At 35.4% G+C, this 22195-nt stretch overlaps 1 protein-coding gene across 4 annotated transcripts; it reads right to left on the bottom strand.

Annotated features, from left to right (window-relative positions):
* Window positions 1–2320: 2320 nt before the first annotated feature.
* Tsen34 (tRNA splicing endonuclease subunit 34) lies at window positions 2321–22195 on the bottom strand. Of its 4 annotated transcripts, none has more exons than XM_076478545.1 (6): window positions 21900–22193; window positions 18612–18749; window positions 17012–17112; window positions 8981–9260; window positions 7775–7936; window positions 2321–2862 (listed from the first exon to the last, which is right to left on the bottom strand). In XM_076478545.1, the coding sequence occupies exons 1-6, from the start codon at window positions 21991–21993 to the stop codon at window positions 2681–2683; spliced, it is 957 nt and encodes a 318-aa protein (XP_076334660.1). In that variant the 5' UTR covers window positions 21994–22193; the 3' UTR covers window positions 2321–2680. The 4 variants fall into 4 exon arrangements, with proteins under 4 accessions (XP_076334660.1, XP_076334659.1, XP_076334662.1 ...); XM_076478544.1 differs by lacking the exon at window positions 2321–2862 and adding an exon at window positions 2880–5310 and having other exon boundaries at window positions 21900–22195; XM_076478547.1 differs by lacking the exon at window positions 2321–2862 and adding an exon at window positions 5249–5385.

Raw genomic sequence — 22195 nt, 5'->3', positions numbered from 1 at the left:
ATGGAAAATATTTTTTTAATGAAAATAAAAAAGTAATAAAGAAAACAAAGTACTACCATTTGGGGGTAAGTAAGGTGAAACTGACCTCTAGAAGTTAGCATTTCCTGTCCCCAGTATGGTAGAGGCACCAATTAACATGACTTCCGCAGTCACCTCCAAAACTAAAGATACATTTTATAATCCCATGTTGTAGCTTCTACCCTAGAAATACTTTTTTAATACAGCGTATTTTGTTTAATTTTAATGTGTTTTGTGTTGGCTTAAAAATTTATGGTTATAATATACAGACATTTATTGTGAGTCAAGAGCCCTTATTACTAAGTTGTGACATGCATACCTGTAGTCGATTCGATGCTTCTTTTAATAGTTGGTATTAAACTCCTCGTCCCAGACAAGGTCTAACTGTCACGAAATTTTAAAATAACTTCCAAATGAAGATCAATTGTCTATTTTTAAAAAACAGTCACTTTTAATTGTTTATATCCTTAAAAACAGGGAATAATTAAACTTATACCACTCTCTTATTACCGCGATGTTAGGAGTTCCTCAAGGTCTCAAACTTCTCTTACAATGATTTTCATTGGTTGTTTTGAAATACCCAAACACTTGATTGGCTCCATCAATAGTATAGCCGGTCTCAAAAATATCGTAAGCAACGCTCTGTGACTCACGCCGCAAGATGTCATTTTGATAAATGGAATAAATTGGAACACGAAGATTTTTGAGCGTTTCATTACAAAATTTACTCAATTTTACCATTGAGTTCACGTAAAAAAAAAAGTAGTGTCGTTTTACTTTCGCTGGTTGGTTCTTTATAAATTATTAGGTGAAAATAACAGAATATCTTGTCCATTTAATAAGACAAAATATTTAATTTCTTCCTTTAAGTTTAAATATTTTATAAGCCTAAACCTACACGTACAATCTGTTTACTTATACATAGTCGCACGATAACATTTTAATTCTAACTTTTGGCGAAATGTCGCTTTTATAACTTACCTTTTTCTAGATACTTCAAGAAATATCGTGAACTGAAGCTAAAAATAGATTAAAACATAACCACAAAAATCTAAATTTCTGGGGAAACATGGCTTCCTTTTCCCCTCAGACGAGTAACCACGGCTTGACGCACATGTCTAAGTGAAACATTTTCTTGACTACAATTTTATTTTGAAAATAAACGTATATTTAAAATGAAGCCAGCTGTTTTTTACATAAAGATATTTTGTGTTTAATGCAAAACACGGAATATTTTGTTCTATATTTGTCAACAGATGCCGTTGGAAAATTCTTAAAATTTTTTGTTGAAATAGCGATAGCAATTACTATTTGTGTCAACATGCGTTACTTAATACTTCTAAGTAAAATTAAAACAATTTGGAAATTACTACAACTGAATGAAGTGGTTAAACTTAAACTGTAAATATCTTGCACGGCATACTCAAAACTTGAAGTGATAAAATACACATAAGCCCGAAAAACAATCTAAATGCTGGTTTTTGTACTTTTAATAATTCTTAAAATCAACAATAGGATTCTTGTATCTTTCAACACTGTGGTCAAGTTAACCCTAACACGCTGGTATCAAAGAATGGCCTCTTCTTATTAATTTATCGCAAACAATAGGCAATCTTCACTCCGTCCACCACAGGGAATTATGCCCCGTTGTAAGTCCGAAACGAGATGAAATATCATTTATGTAGAACTCTCCAAATAAGCTCACCAAAAGACAAGTGTAAGCTGTAATGTTTTTTTCTTTTACGCTCTCTTTAGACAGTTTTTGTTTGAGTGTGCACGACGATAAAAAAAATTAAAAACAGATCATATTAATACGAAGATGGTAAAATAATCAAAATGTTTGGAGATAAATCACCTTTAAATATTTGGTGCATATTTTGTTAGCGAAGTTTCAAACAAACGCTGTTTCTTACGCTAGTAACAAAAAGGTTGTTTAACCTATTGACTGCCAAGTATTTCAGCTGCTACGGCAACTCCGAACCAAGTTCAAAATACAACTCTAATGCTTCTTCATTTTGTAACTTTTTCGTGACGCCATTTTGGATCGAAAGTGAAACAATTTGTAAGTAGGTCAAATGCATGCCTTTAAAAAAAAATAAAGTGAGAACACAGTATTGAGAACGAATTAACTCGTCCATGGCACTGTGTTACCGATCGGCTTGGACGAGTTATCTCGTCTATGGCACTGAACAGGTTAATGACTAAGTGGGTTATAATGTTTTAACAAGAATACATCAGAAATAAATAAACGTGAGATTTAGACATGAACACGTGTGTAATACAATTTAACATCAAAAAACATCTAAGGTAGTTTTTATTTTCATTGTAAAACATAACTAATTCGTAATATTTATTTTCAGTCAAGACTTGTGTCTGTTGAATTTCAAGAAATGTTCGAGGCCTGTCTGTGTTCCTTCCTAGCTAGGAAGTAAAAATTGGTACTAAACGTTACACACCGTCAACTCTTGAACTCCCTTTACCAACAAATCAAGGGACTTGACCGTTACATTATAACTACCGCTGAGCTGAAAGGATTCGAGCCCTTGACCGTCAGAGTGAAAGTCACGTGTTCATAACATCCATCCTTCGGTCAAGACATACTAGAAAACATCTAAAATTAATTAAAAAAATTTCTCACGTTATTTACAAATAAACTGTTTAATTAATTTCTCCATTTTAAAGAAATATATTGTAGCGTGTTATCAGAGGTGTAGGAGGCAAGAATGACAGTTTTTTTCACTTGTGTTCCAAGTCTTCCATAAACAATTAAATCCATGGGTGTAAAATGTTTTGAAGGAAGTATGCAGACAACGATGTAAAGCGCATGATACCGTAGTGGATCACCTGTAACACACATGAAATAAATTAGTAGTTACTAACAATAAATAACACAAAAAATGTCAAAAGTGAAGCTCACATTTGTATACAGTAATTCGTTTACATAAATTAGTTTTTACTCAAGTTAATAGTATTAGCTGGGGTACCCATATCTTGAACGGAAGTTATGTAAATTCATGATTAATAAAAAGTTATCACGGTGCTGACGCAATGTGATTTCTGCCCAGTGTTCTGAATGTCAAAGTGAAGAAATTCAACCAAGCGCGGGTAAACGGCGGGAGTAACTATGACTCTCTTATAGCCAAATGACGAGGCATTTGGCTATCGATATTATACAAGAAGAGGTTGGCCGAGGCATATCGCTAGATAGGAAGCTGGATCCAGTTTCTAGACTAGCATATGCCGATGATATGGCAGTGCTGGCGAAAGATCATGCTAGCCTTCAGGAAATGTTAAAACACCGTGAACGATTACTGTTCGGGTAACGGCCTCTCACTAAACATCTCAAAGAGTGCCGGTATGCTGATTAGGGGGTCCAGTAAGACCTTTACCGTCAACAATTGTCCACCATGGACAGTTAATGGCGAAGGACTCCCGATGATCGGACCCGAACAATCTTACCGTTACTTAGGGGCCAATGTCTGTCCATGAGCCGGGGTGTACAGCGAGCCTGTACTTCCTCTCCTCGAGAAATGGATAGATAACATCTCAAGGGTACCGCTAAAACCACACCAACGTGTTGAGATTCTCAACCGATTTGCGGTACCGCGGCTCCTTTACCAACTCGAATTGGGAGCTTCGAGTGGTAGAATGTTAAGAGATCTGGATAACTTAATTAAAAAGACCGTGAAGAGCTGGTGTCATCTTCCGCCTTGCACGGCCGACGGGTTACTTTATTCCCGTTACAAAGACAGTGGCCTAGCACTTGTCATGTTGGAATCTCTGGTTCCAACGCTTAAGATCAAGACAGGATTAAGACATGTCCATTCAATGGACAAAACTATAGCTCACATAGCCAAAACTGATAACTTACTTGAAAACATCCAAGGAATCGCTTTAAAAGCGGGACTTTCGATCCCTAAGCCCGAACAGACTTCTGGAACATATCATTCTAATTGGAGAGATATGGAAAGGAAGCGCTGGGAAGGTCTTGCCCTGCAAGGGCACGGTGTAAATCTCTTCAAAGGCTCAAGATCTGCCAACCACTGGTTACCTAAACCAGTGGGAATGAAGGACCACCACTGGGTGAAGTGTCTTGCTCTAAGGGCAAATGTATATCCCACACGGGAAGCCCTCAGTCGAGGGAATTTGAGTACGAGCAAAGAAGCTGCTAAATGCTGGGGTTGCTCTGCCCCGAGAGAGGCCATATGTCATCTTAGTGGTCAATGTCCTAAATTAAAATCTATGAGGTCACGGCGTCACAATAAGATCTGTGACCATTTAGTATATGTGTAAGTAAAGGGTGGAAAGTACTCAAAGAACCCACCATTGAGACAGGCAATGGTGAAAGTCGGAGACCGGATCTGATCTTCCACCATGAGGATAAAGCGGTGGTTGTTGATGTGACAGTCCGATATGAACTCATGTATAGCTACCTAGAGGAAGCATACAATTCCAAGGTCGCCCGCTATGAAGAGCTCGCACCACAAATTAAAGATCTAACTGGTGCAACTTCTATTGTTTTCCACGGTTTACCAATTGGTGCCCGCGGTGCCTGGTATCCTAGAAACACGGAAGTACTGGCGGACCTGGACATAAGATCAAAGTATTTTGAAGAGTTCTTGTGCGACGTACGATGCTGTACACCCTAGATGTGTTGTGGAAGGCGAATAATGAAGCACACCACGCCTGGTAAGGCAAATACCACCCGCAACACAACAACGAACTCGTAAGTCGTAATCCCTTGCGCTTTCACTATCGGCATCTGTCGATACCGTCGACCCTGACGTAAAATTGGGTAATTGTATAATATCGATAGCCAAATGCCTCGTCATCTAATTAGTGACGCGCATGAATGGATTAAAGAGATTCCCACTGTCCCTATCTACTATTGACAAGACATATGTAGAATGTCATATTTGATTAATAAAAAGTTATATTAGGAAGTGAAAAGTTGTTTCCTGTATATATATTTAAAAAACAAACAAACATACAAAACGCCTATCAAAACAAAATGTGAAACAGTAAATTTGCATGCATCTCCTTATGGACCCAACAAACCTTTTTGTCAAATTTGGTGAAGATTCATCAACAGGGGCAAAGTAGTGGCAAAAAACACTGCAAAAATACTAATAAAAACCATAAAATGCAAAACTGAAATTTTGTTTATTTTGGTGAAGATCCATCCACATCCTTCGAATATGGACATAAAACAAGCAGTACTTTCATATTTGTATAGATGGCGCCAGTGCATAACATCCGCGTGTGACGTATTCATGATGTCATATTTGCACCCTGCAAATGGAGAAAATAAGTCTTCGTGACAGCAAACGGAGACAAAATGGAAAAATCATGACTCCTATTGCAAATCTACATGCACAAAAGATAAAAACCTAGTAAAGTTGGGGGTTGCATATCACATAATAAAAAAGTTTATTCAGTATCATGTATGTAAAAGTTCCATTATAGTATAATATACAACATTCATCAGCACTGTTTAAATATACCACACACTTTATTGTTACAGACAACACCACCACTTGTTCAACAAAATTATGTATACATTACTTCAGATCCAAACCATTATTTAGAAAAAAGTGTGTGTCTACTTATAACTGGTGAATCTTTCTGTGTTTGTGTGTCAACTTGCAACTAATGAACTGTCTGTATGTGCGTATGTGTCTATTTATAACTGGTGAATATCTGGGTCATTGTCACCAATCTTGACACGTGCCTCAGAAAGTGGCAATGGGGGGGGGGTGTCAGAATTTTGACTCAAGATGGATGGGAAGATAAGCTAAAAATATAAAACCACAGAATAAAAACAGGTACTACATACATTGTTTGCTTTTTAATGGGATCAAGCCAAATAATTCAGTGAAACATTTTAAAATTGTCAATAATTAGTTCAAACAATATTTAATAATTATGTTTATCAGTAAGTACAAACTAGAAATAACTTTGACCAAAATCATATATTTATATAGTCTGCATAAAATAAACTGACAACAAATGGTGTACCAAAAAAAAAAAAAAATATATATATATAGTGTTATATTCATGGACAACCCCCCTGTCCCACCTACTTTTGAGTGTATTCACATATTGGTTTAAGACACCAAACAAAATACACTTTTGTTAAAATCATTTTATCAAATATTTATGAAATTTTTAACAATTTAAATTTTATGAAGGGCCTATAGTTGTCTAACATGTCTGTATTCAGACCACATATTTATACTGTGTTTAATTAACTTCTAAATGTGTATACACAGTGATGGTTACTATTATAATATTTAGTTTTTTACAATGGACAACCTGTAATCATGTAACACTCCAAAATTAGGAAATTAAAACAGTATGCTTAAGTAATTTTTAATCATCTAACAACACATATATATTTAAGTTTGATGTAATTCTAACAACATACACATATTTAAGTTTGGTGTAATTCTAATCACACATATACACTGTTGGCCAAATTCTTCAGACCAATGAACATAAAGAAAAATATGCATTTTGTGTTGTTAGACTCAATCACTTATTTGAGTAGAGCTTCAAAAGATGAAAATAAGAAAAAAGGGAAAAAAAAACAAAAACGTTTTTAGCATTTAATATGGAAAATGTGAACACGCAGAGACCTCTACGGGTGTCTAACATCTACATTAATTCAGGGACCTCTACAGATGTCTAACATCTACAAGTATTCAAAGACCTCTACAAGTGTCTAACATCTACATGAATTCAGAGACCTCTGTGGGTCTCTAACATCTACATGAAATTAGAGACCTATATGGGCATTTAACATTTACATGAATTCAAAGGCCTCTACGGGTATCCGACATCTATAGGTGACTGACATCTACACGTATTCAGAGACCTCTAATTTTTACTTTAATAAATGTTGTACAAATATAAAGTACTATTTATTGTGATATATATCTACCATCTTATCTTTAAGTACATGTATTACCCTATAACAATACCCTATAGCAGTACCTTATAACAATATAAAGTATTTACTTTCTGTACTAACTGAGTAGATAGATTCCATCCAGGGGCCAATAACAGACATTGTCTTCCACTGTTTCTGGTTTTATGATGAAAGTGATTACAAACAAGTTACACTGAACCAGAAGACTCAGTCTGTTTACAAACAACTGTTTATACAGAAGTTCAGTCAATCAGTCCAAGACAAACATTAGTTTCAATCAGTTTCTTATTTCTGTGAGTCACAATGCTAACTGATTAAGCTAAGTGGCTTTTAATTAATTAAAAATAATAACTACAAAGCACACTGACAAAATTTATTACTTGGATTAATAAAACAAAACGTTAATAATCCCAGACACTAATCTCACTGGTTATTTTACACAACTCCAGTCAAAGTAACATAGTTCCTCACGTCACTTAACGAACTGTCCAGCTCTGTTCATCACATACATTATTTCATTACAATCCTAAAAATACCTTCACTATTGTAAGAACAAATGAGTAAATATGTTATGGTAGAACACCATCACATGTTAGCTGCAATAAGTACGTAATCCATGTCAAGTACACAAGCTACGTCAAGCTGTGTCAAATACACAAGCTACGTCAAGCTGTATTAGATACACAAGCTACGTCAAGCTGTATTAGATACACAAGCTACCTCAGATTACAGCAAAACACCTCAAGTAATTACTTATAAATTGTCATTTTTTCATATATGTTCACATAAAACCCTAATTTATAAACACAGAAAAGCAAAATGTACCTGGATAGGCCAAGAAATCACATCCAAACTTAATTCCACTTGTAAGGTAATGGCCTTTTTCCCACAGATCTTGAAAAACATGGTATCGTAGTTTTTCTCTTTCAGTAGATGGAAATATCCATTCTGCTTTAACCAAGTCTTCAGTTGTCGACCAAGGACACCCTGAAAGGAGAGTCCATGTGAACTTGTACTTTGCATGAAACATAAAATAAGTGTTACTGATCTGAAGAAAAAACAAAGACAACTGATTGTTTCACAAAGACTTCATTTATTCATGCCCATGGTTTTGCCATAAAGGTGTCAGAATCTGTACCTGAACATTGGTCGTCAATACACGAAGCTCTTGTGGAACATACAACTGTCTTTGTTTTTTCTTCAATTGTGTTATGACAAAGTTTCACCAAGTACCAACAGTTTCAAGTAATAAATTATACAAAATATTTGTTATCATATTCTTAGACAAAATATAAATGATTTTTTCTATTAGTTCAATTCCACTTCATTCATAATCCTTAAAAAAATGAAAGAAAAGTTTAAACTTTTAATTTTAAACAAACTTCTCAGTTTTATTGGTTTATAAAACACACCATATAACAATCCTTTCATTCAGTTTTGGTTATCTAAATCTCCTAACCATAGCATACCATCTAATATCTACAAGATATTCTCTACAAAAATTCTCAGGAGCTGTGGGGAACACCCTTCCCTAATATTTTTATGTGCAACTAACTAATTTTGCCAGACACAATACAGGGACTACCATTCTTTGTCAAAATTCAATGATGCACTGTTAAAACGTTTCTTGTGCATTCATATTATGTATATATTGGTTTCGATATGAAACATTCAAATCATAAGTTCATCTTATAATTTTGTAGTAAACCTAAAAAAACATTTAATTAGGATTTCACATTTCTGTATGTACAATACAGTAATTTTTTATTAAGTAAAACTGTTTAATATTTTATAGTAATTGTAATTCAATTATTACTACCTCTCCTCTGGTGTGCCTGGGTTAATCAAAAGAACTACATACATAGGATGTAAAAATATATTATTCACAACTGATACTCATTAAGAAAAACAATGTACATGTAATACTCTAATATCAATCCATCTGCTTGCTTTCTTTTACTCAACAAATAAGTATCATCTGAACAATGACAATCTGTATAAACATATGTATTAAAAACAAACTTCACACACCTGTAAATATTTGTACCATACAACTATCAGCAGAAAAATTACGAATTTTATTGATTTCTTCTTCAATGACAGCATTTTTGTCTAGTTCCTCATGTTCTTTAATCACTGTGGAGTTTCCACTTCCATCGTTCTTGTGAGTTTCAACTGAAGGACTTTTCTTTTGTTTTTTCTTCCTTTGTTTGCCTTGAAGTTTGTCCAGTAATCTTTTTCTTTTCCCTTCCACAATACGATCTGCCATTGAAATTATTGTTTGTTTTCTTTCATTTCTGTAAAGGTTGGACTATGGAAAATAAAAGCAGGTAAAAAAATGAAACTACTTATTCTATGCCATGTTCATATAAAACCAACTTTATAGAAGTAAAAAAAAAAAACAGATAGTACATGAAGTACACAAGGTTTACCAATAACGTTTTTCTAAATAGATATAAAAAAATGTACCCACAACAGAGCTAACCTGCTCACACTACTAAGTGTAGGTTTTATCTTGTTCTAACTGCAACATTATAACAACTGGTGTCTTATTTTTATATTCCTAGAAACACACACCTAGATGCACTTGAACCACTTATTCATCTCAAAACCACAAGTCAAATATAACTAGACATTTTGGTTTATACGTTTTGTTTAAAGTGTACATAACACACATAAATACGAAAAAACACAGGTCTGTTCAGATTAACTGTGTGTTCAACACTCATATACTGAAAAAAAAATAAAACCATCAAGTTGTTTCAGTGAATGAATTAGGTTTTTGTTGACAAGAAACTTTCTTTATGTATAAAAACTTCACTATCATAAAAACTGATTCAACCACAGCAGAGAATACAAAACAAAGAATGTGCCCAAATGTTTTACATACAACAGATATGGTATAACTGAACAGTAACTAGTAACACATGTAGCTTACAATCATGCTGTAAAATAACAATGGTTTGACAACTATAAGTATTGGTATTCTAGTCTTCTAAGACCATGGTTTAAGTATGTTATTAACAAGCATTGGTGTAAATATAAAGCAGTGACAACAACATCACAGGATCAAGTTTGAACATTTTCAAACAGTCAACTATTAAAAACATATGTTTGCAGCTTTTCTGAAACCTACTTTGTTTTGGGGATTAGGTTTCAAGTTTATTTTGAACAAACAATGACACTATAACTATATTATACTAAGATAAATTTAAAACATTAGTTTCTTGTCAACATACACAAAATTTTATTTAAAAGAATAAACAAACACTAAAAGAAATTGTGATGGTGAACAAACATTAAACATATAGTCTTGAAATTAAAACTGTAAGAAATAAAGTATTTATGTACAACATTTCAATTACAGGTTTCCCCCAGACAGAAGTGAGAATAACCGATAGTAATTTTACCAACCTTGTACTAGAGGAAGTGATAAAGTTCTTTACACATTAACCAAAACCCAGTGTATGATAGAAATGCATGAAGTAAATATGTCTATAAACATAGACAACACTAAAAATATATCTCTGAGGAGATATTTAAACTTTATTAGATGACTTTATTACTAAGTACAAATGAGATCTTATCCTATCACAAGATGTACAGCTAACTGTTACTAATGGCATACAGTGTTCTAACATATACACTTCTATCTGAAACCTCACAAACTGTAGACACACAGCATCAATAGTTCAGTTGTAGTGAGAAGAAGTATTCAAAACAACTTATAAATAAACTAAGCCTTATTCAGTGACTCACAAATCACATTTTTGTTTCTATTTAACTGGTTAAAGCTGCACTCCCCAAACAATTGGGTTAAATGTTGTTAGAGAGAAAAGCATGAATACACAGTTTTAAAACTGGTAAGGATATGTTGTTAGCTTTAAACATTAATATTATACTGGTTTCTTGTTGCAACACAAGCACCGAGTGTAACAGTTATTACGTAGACAGATGACAACTTCTGATGTGTAATAAACAGTAGGTTTTGACTGATTGATTGATTTGGTGTTTTATGGCACAAAGCAGCGAGGCTATCTGCGCCAGACATTCGGTAAAAAAAAAAAAAATAAAAAAATAAATAAATAAATGTAGTAATAGACATAAATGGAAATGAAGGTAAAACAAAAAAGTATAAAGCCAATGTTGACACCTGGTCTACAATGTTAAGATAGAAGGCAGAGTATAAGAAGTTGTAAGGTATTTACTCTAGCAAAAAGGTAATGATCATAACCCGCCAGGAAGACTAACAGGTAAGTTCAAGAACCACCGTCAGTCACCTGAAGTTGGTCTTTCCAGTCCTGGTTCCCGGGTTATGAGTCAATATGGCCAGTACTCCAAAAAGTTAAGTAGTAAAAGTGTGAAATGATATGCAGCAGTCTTCAAAGTATAATAACAACTGCCAGGAAGCCAGGACAACTATCACCTGAAGTTGGCCTTTCCAGTCCTGGTTCTGGGTAGTTCAAACGGATAGTTCAAACAGTAGCGTTAGTCACCTGAAGTTGGCCTTTCCAGTCCTGGTGTCGAAGTTATTTAATGTTCTGGCCATTGTCCAATGTCAAATTGAAGGAGAGAGACTAAAACCAGGACAACTAAAAAAGGAACCACAATTAAAAGGTGTAATGAATAAATATGCAACACTTAAATGAGAATAAATATGCAACATTATAAAAGATTAATGGCCATTAAAAATTAAAAACATTATCAAGGTGGACAGAGTCACCATCACCAATAACTCTGTCCAATGTTACAGACTGACCCTGGGAAAAAATATGTTTAAAATATTGCCGTCATTGAGAATTGTAATGATAGCAAGAAAGTAAAATGTGGCTGATAGTGATTTGAGTGTTACACAAACTACACATTGGTGTATCAGTTCCAGATAAAAGAAAATGATGAGTTAAAAAACTGTGACCAATGCGTAGCCTAGTGAGAACAACTTCCTCCTTCCGAACTTTACGGAAGCTAGATGGCCAAAGTCCAATTTTGGGTTTGATTTGAAAAAGTTTGTTGTCACGTTGCTCACTCCAAGTGGACTGCCAGCTGGCACAGAGCCGAGCCTTGAAGACAACACCATAGTCCATGTACAGAATAGGCATAGGAGTGATGGTGCTGAAGCAGACATATTTAGCTGCCATGTCTGCAAGCTCGTTCCCACGAATACCAACATGGCCTGGTATCCAGAAAAACTGGATTGAAGTAGCTGCTAATGAGAAATGGGCCAGTTGGTTTCGAATATCAGCGAGAATAGGATGTGAGCTAACGTGTAGCGATTCCAAGGCAAGTATAGAACTAAGCGAATCAGTATAAATAGTGCAGTTGGAGTACTGCTCAGCTGCAATATGATCCAGGGCAAGAGATATGGCATACAGTTCAGCAGTGAACACAGAAGCTGTAGAAGGGATTCTGTGCGCAACTACTGACCCATAGCAAACCATAGCAGAGCCCACTGAATTACCTGATTTGGAACCATCTGTATAAATGGGAACTAAATGATTGAAAGATATTCATTGAATAAAAGACGGTACTTCCAATCTGGAGTATCTGCCTTTATTAGGTGACTGAAAGAAAGGTCACATTTGGGGGCTGTAATAAGCCATGGTGGGATGGGCCAACCTGTGGAATCTGCAATGTTATCCAAGGACAGACCCAATTCATCCAATTTGCCCGGATGCGAAGGCCAAACAGAGCAATGACAGATCATCTGTTCTGAAAAAGTACTGCCCACCGAGGAAGGAAAACACATTTCCAGGTGGGATGCTTTGGTAAGGAATGAAGTTTCAAAGTATATTGTAAAGATAGTTGCAAATGGCAAAGGTGTAGAGAAGGTTCATGAGATTCAATGTATATACTTTGAACTGGAGAGGTAAGGAAAGCCCCAGTGCAGAGTCGAAGTCCCTGGTGATGAATGGGGTCCAACATCTTTAAGGCGAGGGTCTGGCAGAGCCATAGACCATTGATCCATAATCGAGTTTCGATCTAATAAGAGCACGATATACCTTTAACATTGAACAGCGATCTGCCCCCCAACTGGTAGAAGAGAGAACACGGAGGATGTTCAGTGCTCTTGTGCATTTGACCTGAAGCTGCTTTAAGTGTGGTATAAAGGTCAGTTTACGATCAAAGATAAGCCCCAAGAACTTGGTCTCCGGGACCACTGGCAGCAAAACTTCACCGATATGAAGTTCAGGATCAGGGTGAATACCCCGTCGATGGCAATAGTGCATGCATACAGTTTTGGAGAGAGAGAAATTAAAGCTGTTCGCCAGAGTCCACTTCCGTACACAATTGAGGGCGGTTTGTAGTTGCCACTCAATATATCTCATGTTTGACAACTGACATGAGATGTGAAAGTCGTCGACATACAGCCCATTCGCAACAGTGAGAGGGAGTTGTTCAGTGATGGCATTTATCTTTATACTGAAGAGTGTAACACTCAATACACAGCCTTGAGGGACTCCAAGTTCCTGTACAAAAGAACGGGAAAGTGTCGAACCCACATGAACTTGGAATCTCCTGTCCATTAAAAATTTTTTAATGAACATGGGTGGATGGCCACGTAACCCATATGTATGGAGGTCTCGCAAAATGCCATACCTCCATGTTGTGTCGTAAGCCTTCTCTATGTCAAAGAATATTGATACAAGATGTTGGCGGTTGAGAAAGGCTTATCTGATAGATGTTTCAAGACGAATTAGGTGGTCTGTGGTGGAGTGCTGTCGACGGAACCCACACTGGGTGGGTGAGAGGAGGTTGCTTGATTCAAGGAAATAAACAAGGCGAGCATTAACCATCCTTTCTAATGTCTTACAGAGACAGCTCGTCAAAGCAATTGGACGGTAGTTTGAAGGAATCTTGGGATCTTTCCCTGGCTTAGATAAAGGTAAAATAATAGCCTGGCGCCAGGCATCAGGAAAAACATTCTCCTGCCAGATCCGGTTGAAAACAATCAGAAGGACATCAAGAGAAGCAGGAGATAGATGGTGCAGCATGTCATAATGAATATCATCAGGTCCAATAGACGTACTGGCAGACCGATGAAGGGCCATTTTTAGTTCCACCAGGGTAAAGGGACAATTATAGTCAAAGAAACAGTTCGAAAGGAAAGAGGTGATCGCTCTGCCCGAGTCTTGATGGCCACGAAGATGGAGGAACAAGCAGAAGTGCTAGATACCCGCAAAAGCTTTCACCTAGAGTGTTAGCGATGTTCAACATCAGTCACTTCCTGACCATCAGAGAGTAAGATCAAGAGGGGACAGAATTGTAGTGCCCATTAACCTTCGAATCCTGTCCCATATGATCTTGGAACTGGTGGTAGAAGATATGCTGGTTGTGAACTTAATCCAAGATTCCTTCTGGCTTTGACGTCTTACCCACCTAGCATGTGCATGGGCCCGCTGGAAAGCAACCCGGTTTGAAAGTGTGGGATATCTACGGAAAGTATCCCAGGCCCATTTTTGAGCCTTCCGTGCCAAGTGGCAAGCAGGATTCCACCATGGACGAGGATATCATGAAAAACGCGTGGAGGTTTTAGGAATAAACTGAGCAGCTGCTTGTATAATACAGTCAGTTACTGCTGCCACACAGTCGTCTATTGATGGCTGATTCACGATGGCAGGATCAAGTTCTGTGAGAGCAGTGAAAGTGGACCAGTCTGCCTGATCCAGCTTCCACTGGGCACGCCAGTAGGGTGGCATCGACCACGGCCAGTCTCTCTCAAAAGGATCGGAAAATGATCACTGCCTAGTGGATTACTGTCAACCCTCCATGAAAAATGGGAGAATAATGAAGGGGAGCAAACTGAGAGATCAATAGCAGTAAAGGACTGACTAGGTGCATGAAAGTAAGTGGAAGAACCAGTATTGAAAAGAGAAAGATTGTGATCAGAGAGCATCCGCTCTACAGATCGGCCCCTCCCATCAATAATAGCACTTCCCCAGAGGAGATGATTTTTGTTATTGGAAGGGGAATCCAGTGACTGAGGACGCGAACGAATAATTGTTCTGTCTCTTGTGGTGGGAGAAAAAGATGTATCAGAAGAAATGCCTGTATTTGAAACTGAAAAACGTGGATCTTGAGGTTTGTTGGAAGGTATGGGAGGAACAGAGATGGGTGTGGAAGTCGATTCATCAACCTTTTTAACCACGGAGGTCAAAAGGCTTTTCATATGTTTTGAAAACGATTCTCTTGGAGGCACAGAGAGATCTGTCTGCACTCCCACTGTAGTTGTGGAATGAAGTGCAGCAGCATATGTCCGAGATGGAGTTGTGGACAGCAATTTCCGAGCCTCAGGATAACTAATGTTATGTGTTGTTTTCAAACGCTGCACCTCTTTTTCCTCCAACCATTTTGGGCAAGAATGAAAGTAAGAGGGGTGAGAACCATTGCAGTTTACGCAATGTGGGTTCATGTCACAGTCATAGGCATCGTGGTTCTTGCCTCCACAACGAGCACATGTCAGGGAACCACGACAAGATGTCTTTGAGTGGCGAATCTCTGACATTGGAAACATCAAGAGGGTTTGGTATGTATGACCGAACCCTGCAAATGAGATAACCTGCCTTGATGGTGGCAGGTGCACGTGGTGAAGTAAATGTTAAAACGAGGGTATTTGTTGGCAGTGTAACTCCATCTTTGCAGTGGAGATGCCTCACTGCAGAAACTCCTTGAGTGGAGAGACCAGCGAGAATCTCTGACTCGGGAACGTTCTTCAAATCCCTTTCAACAATAACTCCTCATGAAGAATTCAAGGTAGCATGGGGTGTAACCTCAATAGGTATATCCCCAATTGCCTTTGAATTCAAGAGGAGTTCACTGTGTTGGAATGTGGATGTTTCAACCAATATGTCACCAGATCGAATGTTTCTTTACAGACTTTGGAGAGCCAGCAAGTCCCTCTAGTCCCTTTTGAATAAAAAAAGGGGACATTTGCCCTAAAGGTTTTTCCGAAAGAGAATGTAATATAAGAAAATGAGGTATGTGTGTTACTGATGTTGAAGATTGCTGTTCTGAGTATTCAAGACGTGGTCGCTTACCCATTGACTGTTTTTTTACAATTTTATTTAAATTTTTTAGAGGATCCATAGGTAAAAGAAAAAATTTCGGTACCCACTGACCCCACCCACCATGGAGCCCTACAAGGGGACACACTACAAAGTCACGCAAGGACAATGCAGCAATGCCAGGGTTTTGTGAGCACTATACCCAAACACCAGCATCAGGCACAATGTCCACAACACCTGTTGAGAACTTCCAACACTGGTACTTGGTTGACTCTAGCCCAAGTGGACCAGCCGATTGACCCAAGGGGGCCACCCAAAGGCCGCCCGTCTACAGGAATTCGAGGCCAAAGTGGTGTGTTAGGGTTGGACCCCTCAACCACCAGGATCCTCTCCTCCCCTTCATGGGTCGCCACGCAAAGGCAAACACGTGGGTGGATGTTTAGATCCCAGAGAAGGTAACCAGATAGAACAGAACCTTCCCTGGGAGGTCCCCTCACCACGTACAGGAATCCACACCGAGGGGAAACAGTAGGTAAAGTACATTTTTACAATTGTCCAACTTGAAACATGGGATGTGCTAATTAAGTCTAAAGAGTCAGGCTCATAACTTGACAATCTCGTAATCATTGTGTAATCATCATATACACTATAGCTCTTAAAGTATCAGATGTATTTTCACAATATTTAGCTAACTTCAGTACATGTTACAAGTATGTTGTACATAGAAAATGGGAATTTTTAATTAAATATTTAGAGTAAAAAATTTGAATTTCCAAATCCTTTACTGGATTAATCTGGATCCATAATCAGGTTTATACTAAACTGATAATAAACAGTAATCTTGTTAAAACATTATGACATGCACAGAAGAGCCAGACTGGTCCATGTGTAGAACAAAGAGCATCCATTGTCTAAAGAAACATAAAACCAACATTTTTTTTTATACACTAAATAACAATGTCTTCATAAAGACATATTTTACATCATATCCTACTACAATAAACAACTAATATACATAAAGTGTAGCACTCGAGATCAGCTGTATCACACTGTTACCAACCTGTTGGTGATACAGGTCTTCACGTAATCTATGGAATAATTCCTTTTCTTCCTTTGTGGGCTTTCCTTCAAGTCTTTTATTTACCAGCACCTCTGCACAACCTAGCATATATTAGAAGCAGATAAAGAATCAAAATCATATACATATCAGCTACACCATTTAACACTAATGTACAATGTACTAAGACTCAAATAATAAATCAATTCTACTCACTCACAGCTTGTACAGTTGGATATAAATGTTGTAAGCTCACAGATCACGAACCGTTTTTTTTGTTTATATCTTTACTTCAAATATGGCAGTTTCTTTGGGTAATAAACAACACATCTTGTCAGTTACTGATTTACTTTATTTACTCTAAAATTTTTATTAATCACAATTAAAAACAGCTATAAACACACGAGTATTAAAGAAAAATGGAGAGGCATAATAAACGAGTGAACACAGTATCACAGCAGCTAATCCTTAAAATGGTAACAACATAGAAAGTAATTGAGATGGTAACAACAAAACTAGTACCTAAGATGGTAATGACATTGCTAGTACATAGAGAGAAAAATGTAATTATTTGAGTCTACTGACATTTGTTCATAACAGTTGTCTAATAAAATTTTAAATGCAACATTGTTAATGGCGGAGACAAAAGAACAAAGCCTAAATAGAAAAAATTACATAAAACAATAATGACTGAAAATTACAATACTGATAAATGAATTATTTTCATAGATACAATCAATGCTAAAAGACAACTATCAGCCAGTTGGGTAAAGTATAATTTATAACATTATAAAAATATATCATTAAATTATACAATAATCATAAATTCTCAAAGAAACTTACCATATTAAATTGTTATTTATAACTTAATTTATAACATGTATCTACATGGTTTAATGACAACTAATTACCATATTAAATTGTTATTTATAAGTTTTAATTTATAACATGTATCTACATGGTTTAATGACAACTAATTACTATATTGAATTGTTATTTATGCATTTTAATTTGTAACATTCATCTGTTGGGTTTAACAACTAATTACTATATTAAACTGTTATATATATAGACACACACATACACACACACATAGTGTGTCACATTTTTTAACAAAAGGGAGTGTGGAAGATACAAGTTCTTTTGAGGGGTTATACTGTTTGTGTTTAAGTGTGAACACAACAGCAACTTCACTTCAATGTTGTGAATGACAGCAATTTCTTACATTAAACAAAATAATTAGTTTTCTTTGCTATAATCAAGTTTCTGTTTCCCTAATATTTGGTTTATGGAGGGAATATTTTAAATTATTTAGTCTGAATTATAATATGATCAAACATTTTGTTAAAAAATCCATAGCAGCTCAAATCTAGTTTCTTCTTGGTCTCATTTTAAATATATAAGAATGCACATTCTTTCACATTTTTTGAAAAATAAATATTAAACACTCCCCAAGGGTTACAAAGTCTGCTATAATAAAGAAGGTACTACAGAAAATATACGAGATTCCATACAAGAGTATCCATAATAATATTTTCTTTTAATATCTAAAAAATACATTAACAGTGATGTTCATACAAACTAACTGAATGCAATGAAGCACCTTTCTCAATTAACAACATGGCTTCTTCTGCAAGCAGCTGAAGAGGTAATCCCAACTGACTATTCTGAAATGGTTGTCGTGGCAAAGATCCAACCAGATTACCAACGATTCTATATTCCCTGCGAATCAAACTCACATCTGTCAAATAATAAAAAATATCAAAGTGTGGTTAACTTCAGTGAGGTATTTTACATTAGAGATTTAGTTGAGATATGTTGGTATAAAGAAGTGTTGTGAAACTATACAAGTTTTTCAAAACATGAACAACATTGATTTATTTTATTTCTGGGACTAATTATATTTTAATTTGTTTACATATATAATATAATAAGTCTTATGCTAGAATTATATTTCTGTTTTCTACCAAGAATGTATTTTTTGTGAGGATCATGATTTAGCACCTCAAATAAAGGTAAGTTTTAACTGGAAAAATAAATTTTTCTGATAAGGTTGCTCATTATATACAATAACAACAATAATAAAAAAACAAAATATGTTTATACACGAAACAAATTAATAAGTCTGTTCTGTACTTTCTGGTAAGAAAAACAGGAAATCAAACAGTAATTACAATATCTACAAGAACCATGGTCACTTGTTAATAACTCAAAAATAAAAGACAGACTCTATACGAACAAACTTAATTTAAATGAATATTTCAAATACAAAATACAATAACCAGAAAATGATAAAACCTTGACATCACAAAAGGTTGTCAAAGGTCAAATAGACCTTTGTTATTAATCTTGTCCTGCATTGTTTGTTACTTATGTTTGGTTTTATTTATGTTATTCTCAAGCCAATGTGTGATCATAACTTGGCTTCACTTGCAGCTGGTAACACCAGAATTTGGTTACAAAAGACTCTCAGATAAGGAAGCAGTGAAAAGGCTTTTACCCACCAAACCATACAATCTCACCATTTTTGTTTAATAAGTACAGTTCTGGTCATATTATTCTCTATTAAACATAGTACTGATTGACTGGAAGATAAAGTCACATATCAATAACCACAACTTAGGCTCCTTACTACAGGAAAAACATTAAAATGATGGAAACAATTAAAAAAAATGTAACCAGAATGGAACCTGGGATGGAGGGGTTGTCATACTGGGAGTGGCTGAAATCTATCAAATTGTTTGTTTTTTTAAAACAGAAGAGTTAGGGAGGATCTGGTTATGGTGTTGACATATCATCTTTTTCATATTTAACAGTGACAACAGTAAAACTAGGTGACACAAATATAAATTTTGGCAGGGTAGAAGTCATCTTCAGCTAAGACAGTTTTATTTTTCTAACAGGGTGGTTGGCTTTGGATACTGTAGAAGCAGTAAATTTAAATGAGTTTAAGAGAAAGCTTGATAAGTAAATCAACAATAAAAGCTGGCTTTAAGAATTTATCATCTTTAATTACTGTAGCTTAGAGGATGGAACAACCAAGATGGACCAACAGGTTCCATGTCCTCAAACATTATGTTACATGAATCATCTTTAGCATGTTACTTGAAATATTTTCAAAACAACTATCAACAACTTACTAACAGCTTACAAACCATTATTTGTTATCATGTATATCAAGCATATAAACAAGTAATTTTGTTTTCACAAAAATCCAACTTAATGCCAGTTTTTCATGTCCAACATGTATTTACCATGTTAACCACTAGTCCCTTCTCAGCCACTTAAAGCCCTGTTACTTTTCTTAAAGGGTGGTCAGCTCATGGTTTATTTTTTGCTTTTAGCAATAAAAGAAGCTAAAACATGAAATCAAGATTGGATAAGTATTTTAAGAGACCTTGTTCAGATATAAAAAATGGTTTTCTATGTGCAGCTTGGAGTAAAGTGGTTGAAAAATAATTAAATAATCTAAATGGACCAAATGGTCTCATTACTGTTAAAAAAGCACTGATAAAAAAAATCTCAACTGCAATAGTTCAAACATTTATCACATATGTTCTCTGCCAAACATTTCTAAAAATTAACAATTATCAAAAGGAAATGTTTTCATCACCAGTCCAGCAGGGTTAATTCCTTCAAAACCCCAAAAATTCTAAACATGTTACATATATATTTATATTTCTGTTACACTTCAGGGAAAACAAAATCAAATATTGGTGTCTCTTCAAAGTATAAATGTTTGAACTATTCTAAACCAGGAATCATTTTGGAATCCTTTCTGAAGTTTTTTAAGTAAATTGATATCTTTTGAACATAAGGTATTATCAAACTTCTATAGAAAATTATAACAGACATGGTGTTCTTTTACTCTTTATTTCTGTAAATAGAATCTTGCCTGCCATTACCACCAATTCATAAACAAAAATAAATGGTTGATTTAAATGTTTAGCATATTGGTGTGTGTACAAGGACAGCATCTCAGGAGAAATGGTCCTTCACTGCTTATATGTTATGCTAGAGATAAATTTCTTTTAATGCCAGTTTCTCCAATACCTTTCTTTAATCAATTCAGTTAATTTCATAGTGTCTAATTTTCTAAAATTAGAAATATAAACTGTATACTTGGTCTTAAAATAAACACCATATATTATAATCACTGGTAGTTAGAGGCCCTTGAACAAGGCATTTATAACCAAGACCTTCTAAAACCCTAAAATCAAATGTTAATTCCAGTAGCAATAACAATCTGTGTCTTTATTCCATATCATAGCTTGTCCTTACATTTAAACTTTTTAACTTACACCTTCGTACTAATTTTTTAAGACACCGACCAAGGATTCAGTAGAAACACACAGTTGAAGTTTGCTCCTTATTTTTAAAAGCTATTTATTGTGAAATTTAAGAGGTTTAATTACTTAGGGTCAGGTTAAACTGTATTGATTTATGTACAAGAGTTGTGGTTTTTTAACTAGTTTAAGTAGGCGCACAGAAAGTAGTGGCCCAAAATAATTTCACAATATATAGGTTTTTGGAAGGAGTCAATATATGCGACATATTTTCCCTCTTCTAAATCAGTAAATGTTTCTGGTTTCTGTTGAGGATATGTCCCCTTAAATAATATACTGAGAAAAAGTGTCCCAAAGTAAATCAACCATTTAAATTCGTAGGTTGGTGATAACCCTAAACATGTGAATAAGAAGCCAGCATCAGCCTCTTGACAGAATCGAAATAGGAGCTTCTTATGCCAGCTCTTAGAAACGTTTTTAATACTACGTTTCATGCTTAACATATGGATACAGCTAATTAGGTCAAACCATATGGCTAGAATTTGTATATATGAATACATTTAAAAAAGAAGAAAGGAACACTGTTGTTTTCGCTGAGTTTTTACCATTCGCATTCCAGATGAAGAGATGTCCGTGTAAAGCATCAATAACAATTTTTCTGCTACAAGTAGTAACACTATTATTACCATCTTCTTCCATTGATGACAGATTTGTATTAATTATATTGTATACTATTACTTTTTCTGCTGATTTTTCATACAGCACACTACATTAACTTGCTTTTTTTCACACTTATAAACCCTATACCATGAAATAATTTAGAGAAAACACTCTAATAAACCTAACATAACTCGCACTTAAATTTCCAGGTGGTAAAACGAAGAGGTGAAATTTGTATTTC

This window comes from Tachypleus tridentatus, chromosome 13 (assembly GCF_004210375.1).
Source record: "Tachypleus tridentatus isolate NWPU-2018 chromosome 13, ASM421037v1, whole genome shotgun sequence".
In the NCBI taxonomy this organism is placed as follows: Eukaryota; Metazoa; Arthropoda; class Merostomata; order Xiphosura; family Limulidae; genus Tachypleus; species Tachypleus tridentatus.
This window is presented reverse-complemented; position numbering and strand designations above follow the sequence as displayed.